The following is a 26,050-nucleotide window of genomic DNA, read 5'->3' on the forward strand; positions in this document are numbered from 1 at the left end:
GTGTAGTATGTAGCGATGTTTTGGTAGGTTTTGGCATAGCCTGGATGTCCCATTAGATCATCGTCGTGATAGCGGAACAGTAGCCGGGTGCGAAAGTTGGGCGGTATGACTATTCGCCAACCGTCGCGTGTCTTCTTCTCCCATAGTCGGTTGTGTAGGCGGTAACTGGTGAGGAATACTTGATCAGTTCCCGGTTGATCCTCCAATGGTCGGGGTTCGATCTCCATCCATCATCTGTGGCCTGTGCTTTCCGAATCTCTTCTAACAGTTCAGTTTCGGTTGCGATGCTTGCTAGCGTAGCAGGTTCACTGGTGACTGGCAGGATGTCGGGAGGCATGGTTCGTTCTAGTTGTTGACTGGTCTCCTCAACTTTTTCGTTGTCGGGTTGCCGTGACAGTGCGTCGGTGAACTGATTCTCTTTACCCGGGCAGTGTTCTAGGGTGAAGTCAAATTCTTGTAGGAGCAGGGCCCATCGAGTGAGTTTGGCGCGGCTGTCCTTTGCAGTTTGTAACCAGGTAATCACCTTATTGTCGGTACGGAGTATGAATGGCCTGCCTTCCAGGTAAGGGCGATATCGCTTTATTGCCCAGACAACCGCAAGGCACTCTTGTTCGTTACTGTGATACTGTTGTTCCGTGTGGTTCAGCTTGGCACTGGCGTATGCGATCACCTTACAGTCATTGTTGATTTCTTGGTATAGGACAGCCCCTATACCGACCTTGCTGGCGTCTGTCTGTAGGATGAAGGTCTTGGAGAAATCTGGTCGACAGAGTGGTTGGATGTTGGCGGTCAATGCTTGTAGGCGGCGGAAAGCTGTCTCTTCTGTTGGTGACCATTTCCATCGCGTCTTTGTGCTAAGTAGCTCAGACAGAGGCGCACAAACGTCAGCGGCATTGGGTAAAAATTCTCGTAGCCAGCCGACTACTCCGAGAAATTCTCGCAGTTTCTTCCTGGTGATGGGTGGTTGGGCAGAAGTCACAGCTAGGATAGCCTGCGGTTTTGCTTGGTTGCCCTCGGAGGTGATTATGTGACCGAGGTATTCAAGTTGCTTGCAGCCGATCTGGCATTTTGCTGCTGAGACAGAGAGATTGTATAGATTTAACCTTCCAAACACTTTGGCTAAGTGGAGTAAGTGTTCTTCCCAGGTATCCGAGTACACAATGATGTCGTCGAGATAAGCGTAGCAGAACTTGTCGACGTATCCACTCAGTACCTTGTTCATCATGGATTGGAAGCAGCTGGGTGCATTTCGTAGGCCGAAAGGCATGACTTTAAATTGTAGCTTTTCGCCGTAGGGAGTGGTGAAGGCCGTGTAAGGTCGAGACTGGGGTGCGAGTGGTACCTGCCAGTATCCCATCTGTAGGTCGAGTGAGCTGAATATTTTTGAAGTTCCCAGGCTTCGAATGACGTCCTGTAGGGTCATCTGCGGTGCTGTGGCTGGAACGGTGATGGAATTCAGCCATCGGTAATCAATGCAGAACCGTGATGTGCCGTCCTTCTTGGGGACAACGACGATTGGAGAGTTGTAAGGCAAATCTGGCTTCTACCAGGTTGCGTTCCTTGAGGGTGGCAACTTCAGACTCGATAATTTGCAGTTTCTCCCGTGAGTATCAGTAAGGCCGCTGGCTGTGTATTTCTGAGCTGTTGAGTTGAATTGTCATGGTGGCGGCCGTGGTGATGGAGGGTGGCATCTGCTCCATGAACAATTTTGTGTGTTGTTGCAGTAATACTGTCAACCGTCGGTGCTGGTCGCTGGGCGTGTCTTCTAGTAACTTGTCAACCAGGTGAGTGTCCATCTCTACTGAGACTGGTGGTTGTGCTATCCAGAAGATGGTATCTCGCTGCGTCTTGCCGTAGATTAGCCTGTCTTGCTCAAAGTCAAGCACTGCCTTATTCTGCCGAAACCATGGTCGTCCCAAGATGATGTCTTTGCGTAGGTCAGGTAGACCTAGGAAGGGAATATTTTGAATGTGCTGTTGGATCTGGAGTTCCAGATGTCCTTGTATGGCCGTTTCGCAGCTAGTAGGACAGTTGGCCAGCAGTACAGGTAGCTTCAGCGGTTGGATCCGTGTACCATGGTCGAGGTGGGCAGCTCTCACGAAGTTGTGCGTTGCGGCTGAATGGAGTAGAGCGTGTAGTTGTTTACCCACGAGGATGACAGGGATCCGGGGTAGAGTCTGTCCGTCTATCTGGATCACGGCTAGGTTTGGTGCTTGGCTGGGCGGAGGGCTGGTGATGTGGTTGTTGACTACTGGGGCGGCAGTGTTGGTGACCTTGTCGGTGACTGTGGCCAGGGCAGTGTTGGTGACCTGGTGGCTGACTGCGGCTGGGGCAGTGTTGGTGACCGGCTGGTTGACGGCGGCTTGTTGACGGCGGCTGGGTCAGTGTTGGTGACCTGGTGGCTGACTGTGGCTGGGGCAGTGTTGGTGACCTGGTGGCTGAATGCGGCTGGGTCAGCGTTGGTGACCTGTCGTCGACTGCGGCGAGGGCAGTGTTGGTGACTCCGTCCATGACAGTGATCCCGGTAGGTGGCGGGTGCGTGTGGGTCACAGTTGCATGTTCCTCCCCAGGCTGGTGGTCGATGACGCGCTCATCGTCGGCTGGTGATGCTGTCCTCTTGCGGGCCAGTAGAGGCGCGGCTGCTGGGTGCTGTGGAGAGTCTCTGTCAGCCGGGAAGAGCAAGGGGTCTTCGGTGACATTGGAAGGAGACTTAGCAACGCTAGCAGGGTCTATGGTGGCGTGATGGGTAGGCGATCGATCTGTCATGAGTGAGACGGTCATGAGTGATGGCTGGGTGGTTGACGCGCAAGGGTGTACCGGACGCGGTTGCTGTTGTGAGACGGTGACCCGGGTGACGACTGGTACTGGGTCATTCTTGATAGCCCGTGGAGGTGCGGCTGCTAGGTACCATGGAGAGTCTCCGCCAGCCGAGAAGAGCGAGGGGTCTTCGGTGACGTTGGAAGGAGGCTTGGTGACGCTGGCAGGATCCACGGTGGCATGACCAAGGAATGACTGGCTGGCCGGTTATTGCTTGTAGTTGGGGTGGTGACCTGCGAGGCTGGCGCTGCGGGTCTTGCACCTCATCATTAGTGTAGTGGACTCCTACTTTCCGTGCTGGAGGGGTGGAGTCCGAGTCTCTCCAGTATCGCGAGTTCTGGGCAGTCGCAATGAAAATGCTTGGCTGGGCAGTAATGACACTGAGGAACTGGTTGTAGTTGAACCTCGGCGGCGGCTCTCGATGGGGTGGCCCTGCGGGTGCCGTAGGTTGAGGCGGCTTATATTTTGGTCGACTGTTGAGGTCGGTTTCCAGGTCGTTGGCGATCATGATCAGCTCTTCATAGTTCGTGGGACGAGCAGCTCAAACTAGGGTGCGAAGCTCGGAACTCAGCTGACCGATGAGCAGGGCGATCACCTCGTCTTCAGCCAGGTTGGTTCCTAAGCGCTGCTGTAGTTGGAGCTTCTGACAGATGAATCGCTCCACTGGCTGGTTCGGTTTGTGGGTGGTGCCATAAAATTCCATGTGAGCGGCTGCGATTTTATGGGCTCCCGAGAAGGCGGGTGGCTGTGTTGCCCCGGTTTCGCTGGTGGAAGCAGGCGGCTGCGTCGTGCTGCTGTCGGTTTGACCGGTGGTCTGTGCAGGTTGACCGGTGGTCTGTGCAGGCCAGCCGGCGAATGTAGACTCGGTGTGCTGGCTGGTTGACTGCATCGAATCTTCAGTGGTCGTATCTCCACTGTCTCCGGCTCCAGTTCTAGTCGCTACCATGTTCAGGTGTTATGGGCGCCACTGGGAAATTGCCTGTTCCCAGACAGGTATTCTGAATTGAAAGATTCAGAGACACATTTTGTTGAAAGAAAATAAGTTTGAATTTTTTTGTGTGAATTCAAGACATACATTTAGATGAAAAATTTAAGACATACATTTAGTTGAAAATTTAGGTTGACATTTTGTTTGAAAAAAAAGTTTTGACAGTGGTAACGGGTTACTGTATCTCCATACAGTGAGTGGCCCCATTGAATGGAAGCCAAGGTCCACATAGAACTGTAGTACTAAAGGAAGAAGTTGAAGAAGACTTTGATATGGCGGAAGGTGTGGCTCGTTCATCAATTGGGCTAGTCAGTCGGGTCGAGCGAGGGGTTTGTTACCACTGACTGAAAAAAATGGCTTTTGGTGGCCCTGAAAAGGGCCAAGTTTGTTGCTGGTGGCCCTGAAAAGGGACCAAGATTGTTGCTGGTGGCCCTAAAAGGGACCAAGGCAGGCAAGATGTTTAGTAGTTGTTGACTGGCGCAATACCACGCCGTGCGAGGGTCCCGGGCAGGTCCGTCTGGTGCGAGAGCAGGCCGGCAGGGGCTCAAGTCAATGGTTCGCAGTCTCCACTCTGGTTTACCCGGGCTATGGAGAGGGCTGACCGGGTGATCTACTAGCCAGAGGTCGTGCCGAATCTCCGCCGGGAGGACCTCCTCGACCACTTCCTCGTTTAGAAGGGGCCTTCGGTCAAACCCCGGGCAGGCAGGGTCGTAGGCTTCCACTGCACACACTCCGATGTCGGTTCGGCACCCAACCTGCGCATCCAGAACCGCGCGCCAGTTGTTAGGCTGGGGCGCTAAGTCTTGGGGCGCAGCTGGCGCCACGGTGTACAGCCTCAGCCTCTCCTCCACCTGGCGAAGCCGATGTAGGGCCCTCCTCTTCTGGGTTCGGTGGCCGGCTCGGTTCCTCCTAGGCATCGGCTGGGTAGTAGACAAGGAAGACACCTCAGGTTGCGGTTAGTCTCGCCGTGGTTCCCTCATTGGCCTGCTCGCTGCTCTGCTCCTGGTCTCGGTAGTGGTCTCGGCTGGTGGTCTCTTCTGGCTCTTCAGTGGAAGGCTGCTAGTGAGCAAATGCTATCGAGGGTAGCTGAGTAGCCCCCTTTTATTCACAGTCCCCGAGTTCACCTGCGCTGCTATTGGCCGGCGGTGCTCGGCCAATAGAAACGCAGGAACAGGTGGCGGCGACTGAGGCGCACCCTGGTGGCGGGTGGGTCAACCACTCATTTGGTTGATGCGTGGCTTGGGGAGCAGAGCAGAGCGGCAGGCTGAAAGGTAGCGAACGCGAGGGAGGTATCAACTTCAGTCACAATTAGTAGATATAAAAGGCCGGTCCTGGCACACTTGTGTGTGCCACAAGTGTGCCAGGACCGGCCTTTACCTCAAGGTCATCCAGGTCAACCACCCCCAACCTCAAGGTCATCCAGGTCAACCACCCCCAACCTCAAGGTCATCCAGGTCAACCACACCCACCTCAAGGTCATCTAGGTCAACCACACCTACCTCAAGGTCATTCAGGTCAACCACACCCACCTCAAGGTCATCCAGGTCAACCACACCCACCTCAAGGTCATCCAGGTCAACCACACCCACCTCAAGGTCATCTAGGTCAACCACACCTACCTCAAGGTCATCCAGGTCAACCACACCCACCTCAAGGTCATCCAGGTCAACCACCCTAACCTCAAGGTCATCCAGGTCAACCACCCTAACCTCAAGGTCACCCAAAAAAAAAAAAAATAATAAAATAAAATTTAAAAAAAAATTAAAAAAAAAAAAAAAAAAAAAAAAAACACATAAAATCGGGAATAAATGGGAAAAAAGGGAAAAAAATTCCCTCCGGATCCCGAACTGGGGTATAAAAGGAGTTGTTCTACAAGGAGTGGGACATTGTGTCTAGTGCAGTCGTGCCGTCAGTACGTGTGTGTACCACCAGTACGTGTGTGTGTGATTTCGGCGTATTGGTTTTGGATTACTTCCATCTTTATCAACATCAAGAGTAAGTACCAGTGCATTTTATAGTTATATATATATTTATATTATATTCATGATTCAACAATTAAGTCCAAAAGAGTAGAATTTTGAAGTAGATGGTTTGAGACTGACAATTAAATTCTAAAATGACTTAAATTCGAAAATGACAAGTTTAATTATGAATTAGGTTCCAATACATAGAGTAAATGACATATTCAAAAATGACCAGTGTAATTAAGAATTAGGTTCCAGTACATACAAGTTAAGAGTTTAATTGTGAATTAGGTTCTTTGAGTTGGTGGTTGTAATCCATCCTAACTTAAAAAAACGTATAATCACAAAGTAGATCCTAGACCTCCATTCATATGGTTTTAATTCATCCTAACCTAAAAACCGTATAATCACAAAGTAGATCCTAGACCCCCATTCACATTCCCCCATCTCCACCCATCCCCATAAGTAGATCCTAGACCTCCATTCACATGGTTGTAATTCATTCTAACCTAAAAACCGTATAATCACAAAGTAGATCCTAGACCCCCATTCACATTCCCCCATCCCCACCCATTCCCATAAGTAGATCCTAGACCTCCATTCACATGGTTGTAATTCATCCTAACCTAAAAACCGTATAATCACAAAGTAGATCCTAGACCCCCATTCACATTCCCCCATCCCCACCCCACCCCACCATACAGCTCCGGACCATCATCCCTAGAACATAAACACCTACAAACCTCCATCCTCGACCCACGATCCTAGATACTGATTCACCACCTTCATCCCCCACATCTGTTGATAGTGATTTATATATAGAGTTGAATACTGCATACCATACTAATACAATATTGTTTTGCATTGTTCCAGATGAGCAAAGCTGTACGATGTCAGCAAACAGCAAACTCTGTGGACGAGTTTGTTGTCCTGGAGGAGGCATTCAAATCCCGACTCACGACTCTATACTACAATAATGCATACAAGGATGAGTCTGCCAAAGATTTCCACACCTTTCTGAGCAGTCTGAAGGATAAAATTGTTCACATCATCAGTCAGCAACTGCAGACACATGGAGCAATGAAGTTCAATCTAGTATTGGAGGCAACATATTTCCGCAGCACCCTTGATAAGACCTTCTTCGAACAAGAAGAGTTTCAGAATGTCGCCTTCAAAACTCCAAACTACACCATCTTCAGTATCATCAATCTTCCAGACATCATCAACCAAGCGTGCATGACCCTACTGGATGAGGAGTTGAAATTCAAAGGAAATTCCAGTGGATGGAGTTTGCTTATCATCGATGGATTGCTCATCAGGATTAGCAAACATATTCCACTGTGTGGATCATCCTACATCAGTCTTCCACCTCTTCTATCAGCACGAAAGGCAATCGTTAATCCTATAAACAAGGACCAGCAATGTTTCAAATGGGCCATCCTCGCCAAACATGTACAAGGCAGTAATCCTCAAAGAGTCAATGAGCGATACCATCAATTGGAAGAGAGATACAACTTTTCAGGCATTGGATTTCCCACTACCATCAGTCAAATCGATATATTTGAGAAAGATAATCCAGAGGTATCAGTTAATATTTATGGTGTGGATGAGAAGAACGTTATATTTCCAAGAAGAGTTGGAAATGCAATGAAGGCAGATCACTTTGATCTTCTCCTCCTCTGTGAGAGTAAGGATGATGATGAAAACAGCACCCTTGAGGATGATAATGAACATAAATCAAATAGCCACTACTGCTACATTAAAAATTTTGAAAAACTTGTGGGATCCCAACTCACAAAACATCAGCATAAAATTATCATCTGCAGATGATGTTTCACCCATTACACCCAGAACAGAGATGGAGAACGCAGGATGGCTGAGCATGAGGAGTATTGTGCTAGCAATAATACAGCAAGAATCATCATGCCACAGGTTGGAAAAGATGGTAAACCTCCAACCTTGAAGTTTGAGAAACATGTGCAAATGTATAGAGTACCTGTTGTAGCATACGCCGATTTTGAGTGCATCCTGGAGAAACCTGATGAAGACAATGAACAATGGATTGGTGAAGCTACCAAAGTTATCCAGTACCATCGGGCAATGAGTTACTGCTTATACTTTGTGCGGGACCCATATTTGGAAGATTCCTGGCTGACAATCACTAACCTAATCCCTCATGAGCCGATTGTCTACAGGGGTCCTGATGCCGCCAAACATTTCAAGAAGACCCTCACCATGTATGCAAAAGATTTAGATGAGGCAATTGACTGCAGGAATATCAAGTTGCTCCCACTAACCAAAAGAGAGAAAGAACGACATAATGCAGCTGATTTCTGTGAGGCCTGCAATGAACAATTCAATAAAGATAAGGTGTATGACCATTGTCATATAACTGGTATCTACCGGAATGCATTATGCTGTAAATGCAACCTGCAGCGAGAGCGACAATCATTCATACCAGTGTTTCTCCACAACTCTTCAAACTACGATACACACCTCATTATTCCAGAGCTGGGTAGAGATAAGGATCGGCTGTCTGTCATCCCAAATTCATCGGAAAAGTATATATCATTCACCAAACAAATATCTCCAAAAATGCACCTTCAATTCATTGATACATTCCGGTTTATGCCTGATAGTTTAGACAATCTGGTCACCAACCTAGTCAAATCAGCATCGAATCCAGAAGACTTGTCCAAAGTGCTGCCACATACTGCCAAGGTGTTTGGAAACAAATTGAGCCTTGTCTCAAGGAAAGGAGTGTTTCCATACGACTACTGCGATTCATGGCAGAAACTCGAAGAAACATTGCTACCACCCAAAGAGGCATTTTTCAGCAAGCTGGTTGATAGGAGTGTTAGCAATGATGATTATGAACATGCTCAAACTGTGTGGAACCAATTCCGTTGTAGAACTCTGGGAGAATACAGTGACCTATACTTGAAAACAGATGTTCTCCTGTTGGCTGATGTCTTTGAGAGCTTCCGCGATGTATGCATGAAGACTTATGATTTGGATTGTGCTCACTACTTTACATCTCCAGGCTTTTCCTTTGATGTCATGCTGAAATATACTAAAGTCGAGCTTGAGCTCCTTACTGACTATGACATGTACATGTTTATCGAGCGAGGTATCAGAGGAGGAATAACAAATTGTATACACCGTCATGCTGTAGCCAACAATGCCTACACAGGAGCGCCTATTGACCCCGAGAAGCCTACATCATATCTCTTGTACACAGATGCAAACAACCTGTATGGCTGGGCAATGTGCCAACCACTTCCATGCCGGAAATTCCAGTGGATGGAGAAAGATGAGTTGGAGGGGGTGAGCAGAGGTATTGAGGGTGTTGGAGATGTTCAAAAGATTGGCTACATCTTGGAGGTGGACATTGAGTACCCTTCCGAATTGCATGATGAGCACAACGACTTCCCATTCCTGGCAGAGAACAAAAAAACTCTCAAATCTAATCATGTACAACTCATGACAGCTCTAAGCAATCGTGAATGATATGTATGTCATTACCGCACCCTCAAGCAAGCAGTACAGCATGGATTGAAAATCACTAAAGTTCATCGAGGTGTGCGGTTTGAGCAGGAGGACTTCCTAGCACCCTACATCATGCTAAACACCAGACTTCGACAGCAGTCGAAGAATAAGTTTGAGAAAAATTTCTTCAAACTTATGAACAACGCTGTGTTTGGTAAGATGATGGAGAATGTACGAAAAAGGATGAGTATGGAGCTAGTGAATGATGAGAATCGATTGAAGAAACTGATTGCTCGACCAGTTTACAAGGACCGCATCATATTTGGTGAGAATATTTGCGCTGTTACGATGCATAAGGAAAAAGTAAAGCTGAACAAACCTATCTACATTGGTTTGACAGTGTTGGACATAAGCAAGACCCTTATGTACCAGTTCCACTACGATGTGATGAAACCTACATACAAAGAGAACCTACAACTGCTTTATCAGGATACTGACAGCTTATTCTACATCGTGAAAACTGAGAACCTATACAACGACATCATCAACAACCAACAACTGAAAGATACCTTTGACACTTCAGAGTACCCTGCAGACCACCCATGCTACTCAGATGCAAACAAAATGGTGCTTGGCAAGTTTAAAGATGAATATGCTGGCCGAGCGCCACTTGAGTATGTAGGCCTGCGATCAAAGCTATATGCCTGTAGGTGTTACAATAGTGATCCAAATCAGCTGACAAGTGGATTGATAAAGAAAGCTAAAGGAGTGAGGAGACCAATACTTGGGCGAGAACTCTCAAAAATGCATCCAGATGCTGAACGTTACATAGGCTTCCAAGACTATCTAGATTGTCTATATGGTGATGAGGATATCTATAGAGAACAAGTGATGTTTGGCACTAGGAAACATCAGATCATGACCCAAGTCATGAGAAAGAAGGCACTGAGCAAAGCTGATGAGAAGAGGTATATTCTAGATGATGGAATTACAACTCTTGCACATGGACATTACAAGATCCCCACTCTAGCACACATTGATGAGGAGGAGGAGGAGGAGGAGGAGGAGGAGGAGGAGGAGGATGAGGAGGAAGAGATGATTGACTCTCAAGAAATTCCCAAGGTTCAGGCAGCTAACAGTACTACAACAGCTAAACAGTTACATTCCTCATCACATGATGAGCTCATTGATAAAGTCAATGAGTCAGGAAGCAGTACTATCCCTGCTAAACGGTCACGTCCCTTATCAAATGATGAGCTTGCTGATATGACCAATGACTATAAAATAGATGGTGATGCATCCCAGTACAGCATTCTGAGAAAATTGCTTGAAAAGTGATGTCATACCTCATGCCAGGAAGTGTCAACAAATCCACTGCGTACATGTCTTTGCCCTACATTCACATCGCAAGACTTTTTGGAAGCAGTCATCATCAGTTGAGGTCTGTGCACCGTGCTGTAAAGAACTAGCATCAGCTACAACTAGAACTCCAGCTACTACTCCAGCTAGTACTCCTGCTGTTACCACTACCACTGCCAACATCAGCCTGTAGTGGAGCAAGCAGATATGTGTGAGTGTGGAGACTGTCTACTAGTAACCAGCAACCAATGGATTGTACAACCATTTCCGAAGTTTGGAGATAAGGACCTACCAGAACCGTTTGGAACAGCTCAAAACTTTCTAGAGACACTAACATCCATCTTTCATGATGCCGAAGTGTCAAGCTATACCGACCTATGCAAGGGAGCAGCCATCTTGAAATTCTCATTCAGCAGAGGATTCTGCGAAATAAGTGATAGATTGGGTGAATTATATCACTGGATAGTTCTCGATATATTGGACTGAATCTATTGAATTGTAATGTAAATAATCTTATTATTCATATGAATGCTCAGTTTATATATTATGCTATGTATCAATAAAAGAGAGAGTGTGTTATTTCAAGAGAAATATGTTGTACATCTTATTCCATACACCCTTCAACTTCTAGAGTAAGCACTCTTAGACATTTAAGGTATAGTAAATACAATAGGAAGCATCCTTCTATGAAAAGCGGGATTGTGTAGGATATTTCCTTATGGATAAGCCGACTTTATCGTTAGGAGACGATATGTATATTTCCAATGAGAAAAGTATATAAATAATAAGTTTGCGAGTAAAGCTGTTTATGGTTTCTTGTTCTAAAAATTGCTCCACTTCTTGACCACATATCCTTTCCATTCAATGATTAGGAAAAACATCCTATTATCTCATTCACACAAAACAATGTTTCCTCTATTCCTTCCACTCTAATAAAAATAAAAGCAGGATATATGCGGTGTGAATCATTTCCCACGAACTCTATTCTTAGTCCAGGTGTGAATTTGTTCTATTATGAAGTGTTTATTCCTTCCACTCTTATCAAAATTGAAACAGGATATGCGGTGCAAATTATCTAGTTCTACACTTCGCTAACAGCAATCTACTGCTGCATTACTGTTACAACTCACGCATTGAATGCGAAAAGCTTAATTGAGAGATCCATTCATAGTAAAACATCATTGGAAATGCCAATTTTGTATAAAATTAGAGCTCTATATGATTTCATTATAATAACTACTGATTGCATTAATTTGATGCCGGGGTGATAGAATGAGAAAAGTAGAAATTCAAGTTGTAATATAACTTGAAAGATATTGACTAAAGTGGAATTTATTGTCTGTCATATCAGCTCCATTCATGAATGAAAATCATTGGCCTTATACTGAAATGAAATTGAATAATCCAATATTAACTTAATATACTCACTGTTCTCTGTACGGCTTCTGAAATTATTAAAATGGAATAGAAGTTACCAAGTACCTTTTTTTGTATTCTCCCATTCATCGATTCTGATAGAAATTCCCAGATCATGAACCTGAATTCAGATTCATCCCAGTTCTGAATTGAAACAAAACCATTTATTCTAATAAATTTATAAATTTCAATTCATAACATCATATAATATCATAACTCACTAATACTTTACTTTGTTAGCACTATATGACTATCCATAAATGTTTCCAAGAGAAATTTACTATAGGAGTTGATAGTGCAGGATGTGCCTTGTACTCTTAACTATTGTTCCTACAATATACCTGTTTGATTGCAATAATGAGCAATTCTAGCCTTCTTCTAACTCCTATACTATGTATACTTTAACAACTATGTCCAAGCTCATTGCAGCTTGCTGTAAGTGAACAGTGACTGAACAGTGACTGATCAGTGACTGATCAGTAACTGAACAGTGACTGATCAGTTACTGATCAGACTGATCAGTGACTGTTCAGTGACTGAACAGTAACTGAACAGTGACTGATCAGACTGATCAGTGACTGTTCAGTTATTGATCAGTGACTGATCAGACTGATCAGTGACTGATCAGTAATTGAACTGACTGACTGACCACTGAGTGGACGACCCAATTATGCCATACAGACATGTGACAGGAGGAGTGAGGGTCATTGAAAATATGTCATGTCTGAACATGGAGTGGGAGTCGTTGAAAATATCTATCTTCAATACCATTTTGATCTCTAGAGCAGCATGGTCATGTTGATCTAGAGTCTCCATGGACATCTTGATCCAGTAGGTCTACCATGTACATATTGATCTGGAGTGATAGGTCTCCATGAGCATGTAGAGTGACAGGTCGTGCATGACCATCTTGAGCTAGAGTCCTTAATGCTGGTGGCCATTGGTCATGTGACAGAGGGAGGTGGAGTGGGGGTCGTTGAAATTACAATGCTTAAAGTAAAGTAAGGTGATTTTTTTTTTTTTTACCTATATGAATTAATGAAACTCTCAATCAATGGTTAACACAAAAATGAGGTTTATTTCATATATGTTTACATCATTACATGAGAGTAGTTTTAGACAATGGATCAGCCAATGAGGGTTTATTTCTTTATTATCATATTACAATGTTTATACATTCAATAGTATTTTACTTTCTCGAACATTATTACAATAATACTTTCCCTTATCATACAGCAAACTTACTGGTGATTCTTTATCACCATCTGGTATCAATGACATTTGACTGAGTTGACATCTGACTGAATTGGAAGCAGTAACAATGGGTATTACAGGTTTAGGGGATGATATGGAGATTGGATACATTCTAGAGGTGGACATTGAGTACCGAATTGCATGATGAGCACAATGACTTCCCATTTCTTGCAGAGAACAAGAAAACTCTTGAATCTAATCATGTATGACTCATGACAGCTCTAAGCAATCGCGAACATTATGTATGTCATTACCGCACCCTCAAGCAAGCAGTACAGCATGGATTGAAAATCACTAAAGTTCATCGAGGTGTGCGGTTTGAGCAGGAGGACTTCCTAGCACCCTACATCATGCTAAACACCAGACTTCGACAGCAGTCGAAGAACAAGTTTGAAAAGAACTTTTTCAAACCCATGAACAATGCCATGTTTGTTAAAACAATGGAGAATGTGCGAAAAAGGATGAGTATGGAGCTAGTGAATGATGAGAAGCGATTGAAGAAACTGATTGCTCGACCAGTGTACAAGGACCGCATCATATTTGGAGAGAATATCTGTGCTGTTACAATGCATAAAGAGAAAGTGGAGCTCAATAAGCCAATCTATATAGGGTTATCAGTGCTTGACATCAGCAAAACCCTCATGTACGAATTCCATTATAACATCATGAAGCCCATCTACAAGGACTGTCTTCAACTCTTATATCAAGATACTGACAGCTTATTCTACATCGTGAAAACTGAGAACCTATACAATATCTTTGACACCTCAGAGTACCCTGCAGACCACCCATGCTACTCGGATACAAACAAAATGGTGCTTGGAAAGTTCAAAGACGAATATGCTGGCCGAGCGCCACTTGAGTATGTAGGCCTATGATCAAAGCTATATGCATGTAGGTGTTGTGGCTATATAACTGGCGGTGATAGTGGGGCGACTGGTGGCGATAGTGGGGCGACTGGCGGCGATAGTGGGACAACTGGCGGTGATAGTGGGGCGACTGGTGGGGATAGTGAGATGACTGGCGGCGATAGTGGGGCGACTGGTGGCGATAGTGAGATGACTGGCGGCGATAGTGGGGCGACTGGCGGCGATAGTGGGAGACTGGTGGCGATAGTGTGGCAACTGGTGGTGATAGTGAGACGACTGGCGGCGATAGTGGCGACTGGCGGCAATAGTGGGACGACTGGCGGCAATAGTGGGGCGACTGGTGGCGATAGTGAGACGACTGGCGGCGATAGTGGGGCGAGTGGTGGCAATAGTGAGACGACTGGCGGCGATAGTGGGGCGACTGGTGACGATAGTGGTATGACTGGCAGCGATAGTGGGGCGACTGGTGGCGATGGTGGGACGACTGGCGGCGATAGTGGGACGACTGGTGGCGACTGGTGGTGGTTGGATGACTGGTTGTGGTTGGATGACTGGTGTTATGGATTGAGGTCTACTTCTGATGAGCAATCCATCGATGATAAGCAAACTCCATCCACTGGAATTTCCTTCAAATTTCGACTCCTCATCCAGTAGGGTCATGCACGCTTGGTTGATGATGTCTGGAAGATTGATGATACTGAAGATGGTGTAGTTTGGAGTTTTGAAGGCGACATTCTGAAACTCTTCTTGTTCGAAGAAGGTCTTATCAAGGGTGCTGTGGAAATATGTTGCCTCCAATACTAGATTGAACTTCATTGCTCCATGTGTCTGCAGTTGCTGACTGATGATGTGAACAATTTTATCCTTCAGACTGCTCAGAAAGGTGTGGAAATCTTTGGCAGGCTCATCCTTGTATGCATTATTGTAGTATAGAGTCGTGAGTCGGGATTTGAATGCCTCCTCCAGGACAACAAACTCGTCCACAGAGTTTGCTGTTTGCTGACATCGTACAGCTTTGCTCATCTGGAACAATGCAAAACAATATTGTATTAGTATGGTATGCAGTATTCAACTCTATATATAAATCACTATCAACAGATGTGGGGGATGAAGGTGGTGAATCAGTATCTAGGATCGTGGGTCGAGGATGGAGGTTTGTAGGTGTTTATGTTCTAGGGATGATGGTCCGGAGCTGTATGGTGGGGTGGGGTGGGGATGGGGGAATGTGAATGGGGGTCTAGGATCTACTTTGTGATTATACGGTTTTTAGGTTAGGATGAATTACAACCATGTGAATGGAGGTCTAGGATCTACTTATGGGGATGGGTGGGGATGGGGGAATGTGAATGGGGGTCTAGGATCTACTTTGTGATTATACGGTTTTTAGGTTAGGATGAATTACAACCATGTGAATGGAGGTCTAGGATCTACTTATGGGGATGGGTGGGGATGGGGGAATGTGAATGGGGGTCTAGGATCTACTCTGTGATTATACAGTTTTTAGGTTAGGATGAATTACAACCATATGAATGGAGGTCTAGGATCTACTTTGTGATTATACGTTTTTTTAGGTTAGGATGGATTACAACCACCAACTCAAAGAACCGAATTCACAATTAAACTCTTAACTTGTATGTATTGGAACCTAATTCATAATTACACTATTAATTTTTGAATATGTCATTTACTCTATGTATTGGAACCTAATTCATAATTAAACTTGTCATTTTCGAATTTAAGTCATTTTAGAATTTAATTGTCAGTCTCAAACCATCTACTTCAAAATTCTACTCTTTTGGACTTAATTGTTGAATCATGAATATAATATAAATATATATATAACTATAAAATTCACTGGTACTTACTCTTGATGTTGATAAAGATGGAAGTAATCCAAAACCAATACGCCGAAATCACACACACACGTACTGACGGCATGACTGCACTAGACACAATGTCCCACTCCTTGTAGAACAACTCCTTTTATACCCCAGTTCGGGATCCGGAGGGAATTTTTTTTCCCTTTTTTCCCATTTATTCCCGATTTTATGCGTTTTTTATTTTTTTTTTAATTTTTTTTTTCAATTTTTTATTTTTATTTTTTTTTCAATTTTTTTTTAATTTTTTTTTTAATTTTTTTTTTAATTTTTTTTTTCAATTTTTTTTTATTTATTTTTTTTTCAATTTTTTTTTTCAATTTTTTTTTCTTAAGATTTTTTTTTTATTTATTTTTTTTTTTAATTTTTTTTTATGACCTTGAGGTGGGTGTGGTTGACCTGGATGACTTTGAGGTTGGGGGTGGTTGACCTGGATGACCTTGAGGTGGGTGTGGTTGACCTGGATGACCTTGAGGTGGGTGTGGTTGACCTGGATGACCTTGAGGTAGGTGTGGTTGACCTAGATGACCTTGAGGTGGGTGTGGTTGACCTGGATGACCTTGAGGTTGGGGGTGGTTGACCTGGATGACCTTGAGGTTGGGGGTGGTTGACCTGGATGACCTTGAGGTAAAGGCCGGTCCTGGCACACTTTTATATCTACTACAATTTAATTCTGATTTTTTTTCCAGGATCGTCAACATCAAACAGAAAAAGAGAATTACCTTCTTGAAGCCAATTTTCGACTTGAGAAAGATAATACAAGTAAGTCCATGATTTCCTTTTATTTTATCTTTCAAAGTAAGTTTAAAATTACAAGCCACTTTTGAGTAGATTTGTTTTGTTCAAAAGCATTGCGTAATTGAAAGTGCTTCAGAATAAAAATTATGAATTATTAGCCGCAAGTCAACTATTATTAAATTTAAGACCACTTCTGCTTTAATATCATGGTCAAGCCATATATAATAATATAAACTTATCATAGTTCCCGTGTTATGTCTTGAACAAGATAATAGTATACACCTTTAGATATTTCGATAGTATTTTCATCAATCAATTTCTACTATCTGGAAGTCAAAAAATAATTTATTGACAGAAATAAGTTTCTTGGAATATGCTATTTGACTTACGCATGTACAACAAATAATATCAGGAATATAGGAAAATATGGGTTAAAATAAACTGAAGAATGAATTTCCTATTTTTTTAAATGAATTTGACTTGATTATGATACATGATTCCAACCCGTCTTGACGAGCAGTTCTATGCAAAATAAGAAAAAAATGTTTGGTGTCACAATCGGTCGTCTTTGCGACAGAACTGCTTGCAATCAATATTTAGATAAAGTATTGGATAAGGTGGCAGCAAATTCAAACAAGCGGCACTTTGCACTGTTGGTACAGAGCATGGAATAATGTAAGTATCCTAACTGCCCTGTAGAATAGGAATTACTGCTAAATTTTGCCAATTCAAGGCAGGGCCCAGATTTGAACTTTGACTTTGTTTGTTATCAATCGATTGCAAATTCCGTTGATTATGTTATTAATTGAAACGGCAAATTCAGTTACCTTTGATTATTTTATTTTTCCCTTGCTAGCTGCAATTCAAGATTAAAGTACAAAAAAATAGAGTTAATTCGGAAATATTTCTATTTCTTATTAATAGAAGTACCGTATAAATCTGAGTACCCTTTTTAAAATTATTTAATCACATGTTTCGGCTGTATAATGCCATTATCAAGTGATTCATTTCTCTTAAAACATGTCTATTTCTTATTTCATTCATTACCATTTTTATCTTAATTCTTATGTTCAGTACATTTTCTTAATCAAATTATTAATCTTAATTCAATTTTTTTGACTCGCGCTTCGCCCCCGTGGGGTAGGTAGCAGCCTCCGCGCTTCGGGCTTAGCAGGGTGCGAATCCTTCCACGCGGTGCAATTCTTTCCTAATCTCAATAATTATTCTGTATCCCTATTCTAAACAAATAATACATTATTTTATTTCGATTGAGTTGTTTCAATCTGATCAATTACCTGATTGTATTGGTAGATAATTTCTTGTTGTGATGTCACTTCTCCTATGCGCTAACCTGCTAATTATTTTCAAATAATTTCGTATAGTATTGATAATTCATAAAAGCATGATAATACATTCAGTCATTCAATTCCGCCGGAATAGCACTCCGGTTTTTGTATTGGAATTCTCCAATTTTGTAAAAATGAATTGCAAATAAAATTATTGATTTTGAGTCAAATTTAAATTGATTTTTCAGAGCTGGTCGATATGCTGGCAGACCTTGGAATCCCAGACTGGTTACCGAGTGGATTAAATGCTGATAAGACTCCGGCACTCGACGGGTGTGGCTCGCAAACTTCAACTGCAGACTCCAGTGAATGTGCAGTGAACACCAAGGATATTCAAGGATTAGTTGATGATTCAATGCTGAATAAGCAATTATTGGAAAAGTGTCAGGAAGAGATAAAGAGTCATGAAAACGAAAAAATGGACTTGAAAACTAGGGTTGAGGTACTGGAGAGTGAACGTGACATGGAAAAAGAAGGCTTGATGAAGCTTGTGTCCGATCTGCGCTCAGCCCTTCTAAAGATGCCAGGATTGGAAGAACAATGGAAACTACTACTGGAGTCTGCCCGTGTATTGGCAAGCAGAAATTTCAAATCAGTGATCGATGGCATGACATTGGGAGATGAGTATCCAAGCACAGAGGCGCGCAACTTGATAGACAGTCTTTGCATAACTGCTCAATGTTACGATTCGCTGCTCGTAGACCATAGAATCAAGTCGAAGGAGCTCGAAAAACTCACTGATCTCTATAAAAAACTCGAGGAGAATAATGATAATTTGAAGAAAAAAGTTACTGAGTTGGAAGAAACTTCAAAAGAGCTCAACAGTTGTTTTTCAGCAATAAAAAAAAACAGTTTCGATTCAGACGCAGTAAATTTGAGACGACAATTGACTGAAGCTACAAAGAAAGCTGCCGAACTGGAGAGGGAGTTGAAGGAGATGAAATCAGCAAAGGCGTTGTCAGCTATTGGGCAGGTCACAATCACCTCCGCTCTTTCATCTTCTAGCTCCAACAATAAATGCACCCAATGTACCTCGTCAAATAATGATAAGGCACCTCAAGAGTCACAAGTAAGCATATTTCTGAAATATCAATTCCAACTATTTTCATTCATCTCTTAATAGTAATTGAAATTCTTTATTACAGATTTCAACGTTTCCTTGATTCCTGTTTAACTGCTGTGATTTATAATCGTATCAAATGAGTAAATTATTTGTTTTCAAGCTCATACAAGTAGGAAATGCTCTTTGCGCTGAAATAATGATGAATGAATAAATAAATTAGATAAGCAACTTCACAAGAGGATGCGCTGACAACAAACATACGAAGTCAATCATATTACCAAGACGATTAATAGGGAATAGATCACTAATTAATCAATATGATACGATGATAAAAAAGGAATAATGATAATCAATTAATTTGATACGATGAAAAAAAGGAATAATTAATAGATCATTAAATTTATAAGTATAAAATATTGTAATAATGGAAATAGAAACAGAATATTTTGATTGTAATTTGGATTCTGATTTCCAAACTATGATTTTTAGTTCATGTGTAGGTACAGATTCTGTATTTAGTATTGCGGGTTGGCTTTCTGTAAGAAATAAGAATTTGTTTCGGAGAATTACACAGTATAACATCACTAACCCGTCGATGCCGTGAGGCCGCAGGCGAGCAGTCAGCGCTGTCTCCTCCCCCCACCCCATTTCCCTGTCTAACCATTCTATCAAATTTCAATGTTTGACATTTTCTGTGCATAGTTGACATGCAGCTCAGTTTGGCTCTTATCGATGATGACTAAACATCGTTAAAGTAAAACTTTTTTAAAAATGTTTTTATGTGAATTAACGAGTTCACCTGATTCTGATAAGCTGGCCTTTCATTGTTCCGGCCTGATTCTAGTCCCCAGACGGGGATTAGCGAGTCTCTACTATACTGTACTTTGAATAGATTATACGTACTGATAAACAGATTCATACCATAACTCAAAATGTTAGTCCATACGGGTAATAAATAACATAGACATCAATACATTGATTTCAATGTATAATCATAAGCATGGTTATTTATAGTTATTTCAGTTGTTTCCTTCCTAATTTTCAGGAGCAGGTTGAGAAATTGCAACGTTTTATGAAAAAATCTGCTGTTGAATATGCAAAGTTGTACCACAAATTCTTGTTGGAGCGACAAATGAGGTTGAAAATGGGAGATGCTATCAAGACAGACCTCAATCAAGAGCTGCCCTCATCTCAAAAACCTGGTAAAAATTATATTTAAATTAGTTAAAAGTAAGGGGTTTATCAAACAATTACCTCATTCAGAATAAATTATGTAATTCGGAAGTGTTTTATTTCAAGATAATACAATCATTCCACTTTATCTGCCATTTGCAAATAACATCTCTATATAAGGATTTATCATTTGGTTTAGCCATTCAGAAATAAATGGTAGATATAGTTTTTCATACTTCTGAACTTGCATGATTGAATTATATTGACTTACAATTTTGAATTCGTCCCTATTGTATCTGTGAAATTCTTATATGCATGATATTAAAAAAAACTGTGAGACATTTGTTTGCTTTGGCAGATTCTCTTACCTTTCGCTCTCCTAATTTGTCTCGACAAATGAGCGTCATCAATATGCTGCTTACTTTTAATGCTTTGTAATATGTAGAAGATTATTTAATTAAGAATTTCCATAATAAAAAATAATGTATTCCTGTCCACCGTGACTATTCTACTAACAAATCTTTAATTTTTTCAGATGTCTAATTGGCTTCCTTACACATATTTCGACTTGAAGCCATGAAACGTATTTTAATAGAGGATTATTAGTACCTGTTTCAGTGAAATTGATTAAAAGGTAGGCTGAAGGTAAATCTATTGTGATGAAGATAGCATACTTTATTTTGCATTTTCTCGTCATAATTGAACGTCCAAACATGATTAGTTATGTTGAACAGTGTCTGAAGGTATTCTTCATGATAAATGAAACTACTTTGATGTGGACTTTTACTTTTTGTTACCATAAAAATGATTCATTCCTACACGGTAAAGCTACTTCTACTCTATAAGAAGCTCTTCAGCAAAATTCAAGTTTTCAAGATACTGAAGGTTTCCATATGCTGTTAAGTCGGTGATAATGTCAAGGAATTAGAATTGTTTTATTTGTTGAAATATCCAGCGATCTTTCTTTGATCCTTAATGATGTGACCCTTATGCCTAATCCACACGCATTGGTTGACATATTGTGGATGGTTGGCCTTCGCTCGACAAAAATCGGTGCTATTGCCAACGAAGGCCAATGGAGATTAGCGCTGGCAAACCACCCACCAATACTGGCGCTGGTCGTCATTTGTATGAATTGGGCCAACATATGGATGCGGCATTACATGTGTACAGCCAATCTATAGTTTGTGTAAAATAAGTGTTGAGACTTGGCCCTCCATCTGAAGAAATTACAAGGTTGCCAATTCGTGTAAAATTGCAACTTACTCAGATTTCCAATTCAACGTCAGAATTGGATGATATTCTACATCCCCGATATCCTAGTAGCCTACAGCTAGGATACCTATATACTCAATCCCATAAATTGAGGCCATCTCCGGAAAAAGGGTACATAGGCCAAAAGTGTGTTTTGAGTAAAATCAGTTCAAAAGTTTGTAAACCTTTATAATTTTATGAATCTAAACATGCTATCTGATCCTGTATTGGAATTTAGAAAATATGCATAATATATGCACATATTATTATGTGCCCTTTTTCCGAAAATCGTATCTATACTACAATAAACAGAAAAATACTAGATATTTTGTAAACAAATTTTATTTTCTGAAGTCGTGTTGTTTTAATAGAGATATGAAATATTATTCAGAAATTGAAGAGCTAGAATATTATTCTCTTCATTGAACAATTATAGAAAATTCTCAATGTTCATCAGATCATTACACTTATAATATGATGGCATTCCGTTCATTAATCATTGATTCGATCCAGTCAGCATCGTCTTGTGTTATGTATTTATACAAACTTCTGGTGTCCCTGATTTTGTTATCATTCAGCTCCGGGAAGGGGACAGTTACAGGATACACTTCTTTCAGAATGTCAATATTTTTTTTATTTAGAAACGTGAACGGTATGTAGGTCGGTAAATAGTTACTTGAGCATACAATACTCCCATCAGGATTGTATTTCAACATAACACACTTCATGATTTTGAATTCGCGATTTGCTGAAGATGGTTTAGCTTTAAATAGTGGTTTCAAGGCACTCTCCCAATCTTTTATTATAGATCTGTCTATGAGTACATCGAAATAACATGGATTTGTTCTGCACAGAACAATAGCCTCCAACCAAGGCCTAGCAGAACCAATAACCTCTTTCTTTTTAACAAAATTCCATACTAAACCGAAGTTCCTGTCACACTGGGAGAAGGAATGTCCTCTTACAGGAAACAACTGGAGCATAGAAATATTATTAATTCTAGAAAACCATGAGCAGTATTTGAGAACGGTTGAATTTCTATTTTGACCTCCTGCAGAATCAGACATCAAAACCACTGTCTTATCACCAGGGAACTTTTTAATGCATTTCTGCAAACAATCATGCAGAAATCACAAACAATCAGAATGAAACAACAGAGTTGGCATTTTTACTGGCTTGGGTCTCCATGAAACAATAAAAATATGAAGAATCATCATTATGAACATGAATGTTAAAACAGTAGAGCCACAAAAGTCTTTTATAAAATTGGCTGTTCACATTGATACGAGGCATTGCATAGTTTTGTCCATAATCAAATTCTAGGACAAGAATAGAAGGTTGATCCCAAGCATTTTTGATGTATCCATGTTTTAAAACTAGACGCCTTTGATATTTCCTTTGATGTAACATATACTCTGTTTTGCAAGGGTCATTTGGGTCCCTACTTAACTTTTCTTTGCATTCAGTACAGTAGTCACAAATAATGTCAGTCTTGGGCCTAGAAAAAGCATAGTTGAACTTGGTTTTGAATAGTCTGAAATAGTGCTCATACGACAATTTCGACGGCTTATCACTTTCTCTTCTGTAGAATATTTTAAACATGTTGTAAAGTCTTTACACTTAGATCACAATTTTCAAAATAGATTTGAGACGTTTTATGCTGGCAATAATAACTTTTATCATGTGGAAGAGATTGAAGATGGGCTTTCATCAATGGTAGAACACTCTCATTTGGCTTCCGAGGACAGTTGTTATGTGACCCACGTTTTTCATTAAAGCTGTCACCAGACAAAATCTCTGCCTGAATAACTCTTAGTCTCTTTATGGACACTTGAAATAGATTTAATATGAATGTTTTACAAACCTTTTTTTTCATTCCAACAACACTGCATAGCTCAAAGTGTTTGAGCGTACTTTCTTTTAATTAAGTTTAAAGTTTACATTGTCAGATGCTTCCATACAGTTGGAAAGAAACACGTCTTGCAAAGATTTTGTGTTATTGATATTATAAAAATTATCATATAGTTCAGTTTGTTTTTCAAGGGAAATATTTTCGTAGCATTTGTCTCTGCAGCATGAACTAACCAAGGTGAATGTAGAACCGGCACCAGACTCTCTTTGTTTCTTGGCATTGTCTTTTTTTCATTTTTGTGTGAATAAATATTTTTTTTTTCTTTCTTCCAATATCACTATCTTCCATAATTATGTATCACACTAATTAAAAACACGTTTTACGAACACTAACCTCAAACGCCAACAGCTACCATACCAACTGACTATCACCTGAAAATGGGCTCCAGACAGCAGTGCATAGAGAGACAACAGAATTCATAGAGTGCTCAGTTTTTGAGATAATGCATTTTAACTTTTTGAGTCTACTAAAGATAACATGGCGAATCGATTGGAACGATGATCGGAAGAAGGGCACATACGCCTATGTGCCCTTTTTCCGGAAATGGTCTCAATTAATGTTTTATTCTAGTAGCAAATGAGAAATAACATGAAAATGCATTATAACGTCATATTATGGTGATATTGAGCTGAAATTCCAGATATTGTTTTGTATTGAAAACATAAATTTTCTACAGCTAGTCTCTTACTGTGTGTAACATACTCATTGGCCCTGTTCTTATAGGTTATAATAGTATAGTTTACTACTTGAGTAATAATCAGTGTATATTATGGTTACCATTCAAATTCAACTCTACTAGCAAATAATAAAAATACTGTTCAGAAAATTACAAACAATTCGAATAGGCCTACTAAGAAAACCAAATTAACTAAATCTATCAATGGCTTATATGTAATCGCTTATGTTTTATGTCATCATTTTCTATTGTAGAGACTAGTACCTATATCCTGACAGTAGAGCTTTTAAAATGTTAATGTTGAATAGGCTAATTGATTCGATTTGAATGAAACTAGGCCTTGGTTATTAATTATATTTATATGATTGATTATAAGATAGCCTATTCAACTGGACATATTATGTTCAAGATTAATCTAGAAAAACTTATTTTTTTCTCCAATCTTGGAAACTAATAATATAATTTCCACAATTAAAGTGGGTGGGCACCTATGTTATTCCTATTACTGTATAGCCTATAGTAGTCTATATGGGCAATAATTCATAACAATATCTACCAATAGAATTCCATTATCGGATTGTGGATATAACAGTATATTATTTGTTAGATTGCAATGATGTATTAAGTTCCGATTCCTAAGTGATGACTGTAGCCGTGCTGTTTTAACTGCTGTAATAGACACATACATACTGTAATAATATATAGAATTATACATAGTAGGCCTACTATAATACTACAGCCGTTAATCCAGTCATCCCGCGGCTAGAGTCGTACAGTTGTCGTTTAGGAATTGGACATATAGATAGGTTTAAAGCAGCAAGAACTAAGAATGTCAAAAATAAAAAATGCCTACCATTATTTCATTTCTGTTGCCAGGGCTCAGCCTTTTATGGTAAGAAATTACCTTATGAATTTGTACATTTTACTCTTGTTATAACTTACGACAGTGTGGATGTTAATCAGATTGTATAAATGAATAATGCATTTGACGTTGTATTACTGAATAAAATAATGTATAATTTTGAAATGTTGTGTTACTGACTATTGAGATCCTTGTCTTAGCTTCCAGAACTATACCAGGACCAGCCATTCACATTGCGATCCACCTCGAAGAAATTGCATTCATGCAGACGAGTAGGCCTACATCAGATGTACCTACTGAGTAGCTATTTTCAAGGCATCCGGTAAACCTACACCAGCGCTAGGATTGTTTTGGCAAATATTCAAATGGACGTTTTTCAGGAAACAGCCCCGAATTATATGTATTTTGGGGCGCTGAGTTCAATTTTGAAATTTGCTGACATGCCAGAGGGCGGCTTCACCCCTAAAAACCCTCAAATTTTGGGACTTTTTTCAATCTTTCCATTTTTTTTTTTTTTTTGAAAAAAAAAACATTCCCTACAAAATTAAAGACAATAAAATATCTAATAAATTGAGTGGTCGCGCTGGTTTCTCAGATTTCTGTTTCTGGATCTACAAATTTTCAAAAAAGGGGTATTTTCAAGGAATTTTTGAAAATTACAGGCTACGCCCTGTTGTTTCAATTAGATGAATCTTTCGGATATTGTAGTATTATTTTGGAGCTTCCAGGAGCCTGTTTCACAAAGGTACAAGTAGGATACAAGTCTTGTTGCCAACCATGGTTTTGGAGAACAGCTATAATTACAAGCGTTTCACAAAAGCAGAATAATTGTAAACTTGTAGTTACAATGAATTTCTACAAGTTTACAAGTGATTTGCTTGTTACGATCAAGTGTTTCACAAAGATTTTCATTGTAGCCAACAATTTTTGTCGAAATTATTTGTTCGTAACTATAAAATTTCTACCGAAGTGAAAAGCTATGTAAAGGATTTA

The 26,050-nt window shown here is 40.9% G+C and overlaps 1 protein-coding gene across 4 annotated transcripts in view; it reads left to right on the forward strand.

Moving 5' to 3' along the window:
* The window catches only part of LOC111058322 (tax1-binding protein 1 homolog), a 41,286-nt gene extending 15,529 nt beyond the window's left edge, over positions 1-25,757 (forward strand). For 3 of the 4 annotated variants that reach the window (XM_022345836.2, XM_022345835.2, XM_022345834.2), the window contains exons 6-9: positions 16,723-16,795; positions 18,306-19,186; positions 20,226-20,382; positions 20,889-24,014. In XM_022345836.2, the coding sequence (XP_022201528.2) occupies positions 16,723-16,795; positions 18,306-19,186; positions 20,226-20,382; positions 20,889-20,896 (1,119 nt within the window). In that variant the 3' untranslated portion in view covers positions 20,897-24,014. Of the gene's footprint in view, positions 1-16,722; positions 16,796-18,305; positions 19,187-20,225; positions 20,383-20,888; positions 24,015-25,257 lie in introns of those variants that run through there. The other variant, XR_002606543.2, reaches the window with a different exon arrangement.
* The last annotated feature ends 293 nt before the right edge of the window (positions 25,758-26,050 follow it).

Source organism: Nilaparvata lugens, chromosome 3 (assembly GCF_014356525.2).
Source record: "Nilaparvata lugens isolate BPH chromosome 3, ASM1435652v1, whole genome shotgun sequence".
Classification (NCBI taxonomy): domain Eukaryota; kingdom Metazoa; phylum Arthropoda; class Insecta; order Hemiptera; family Delphacidae; genus Nilaparvata; species Nilaparvata lugens.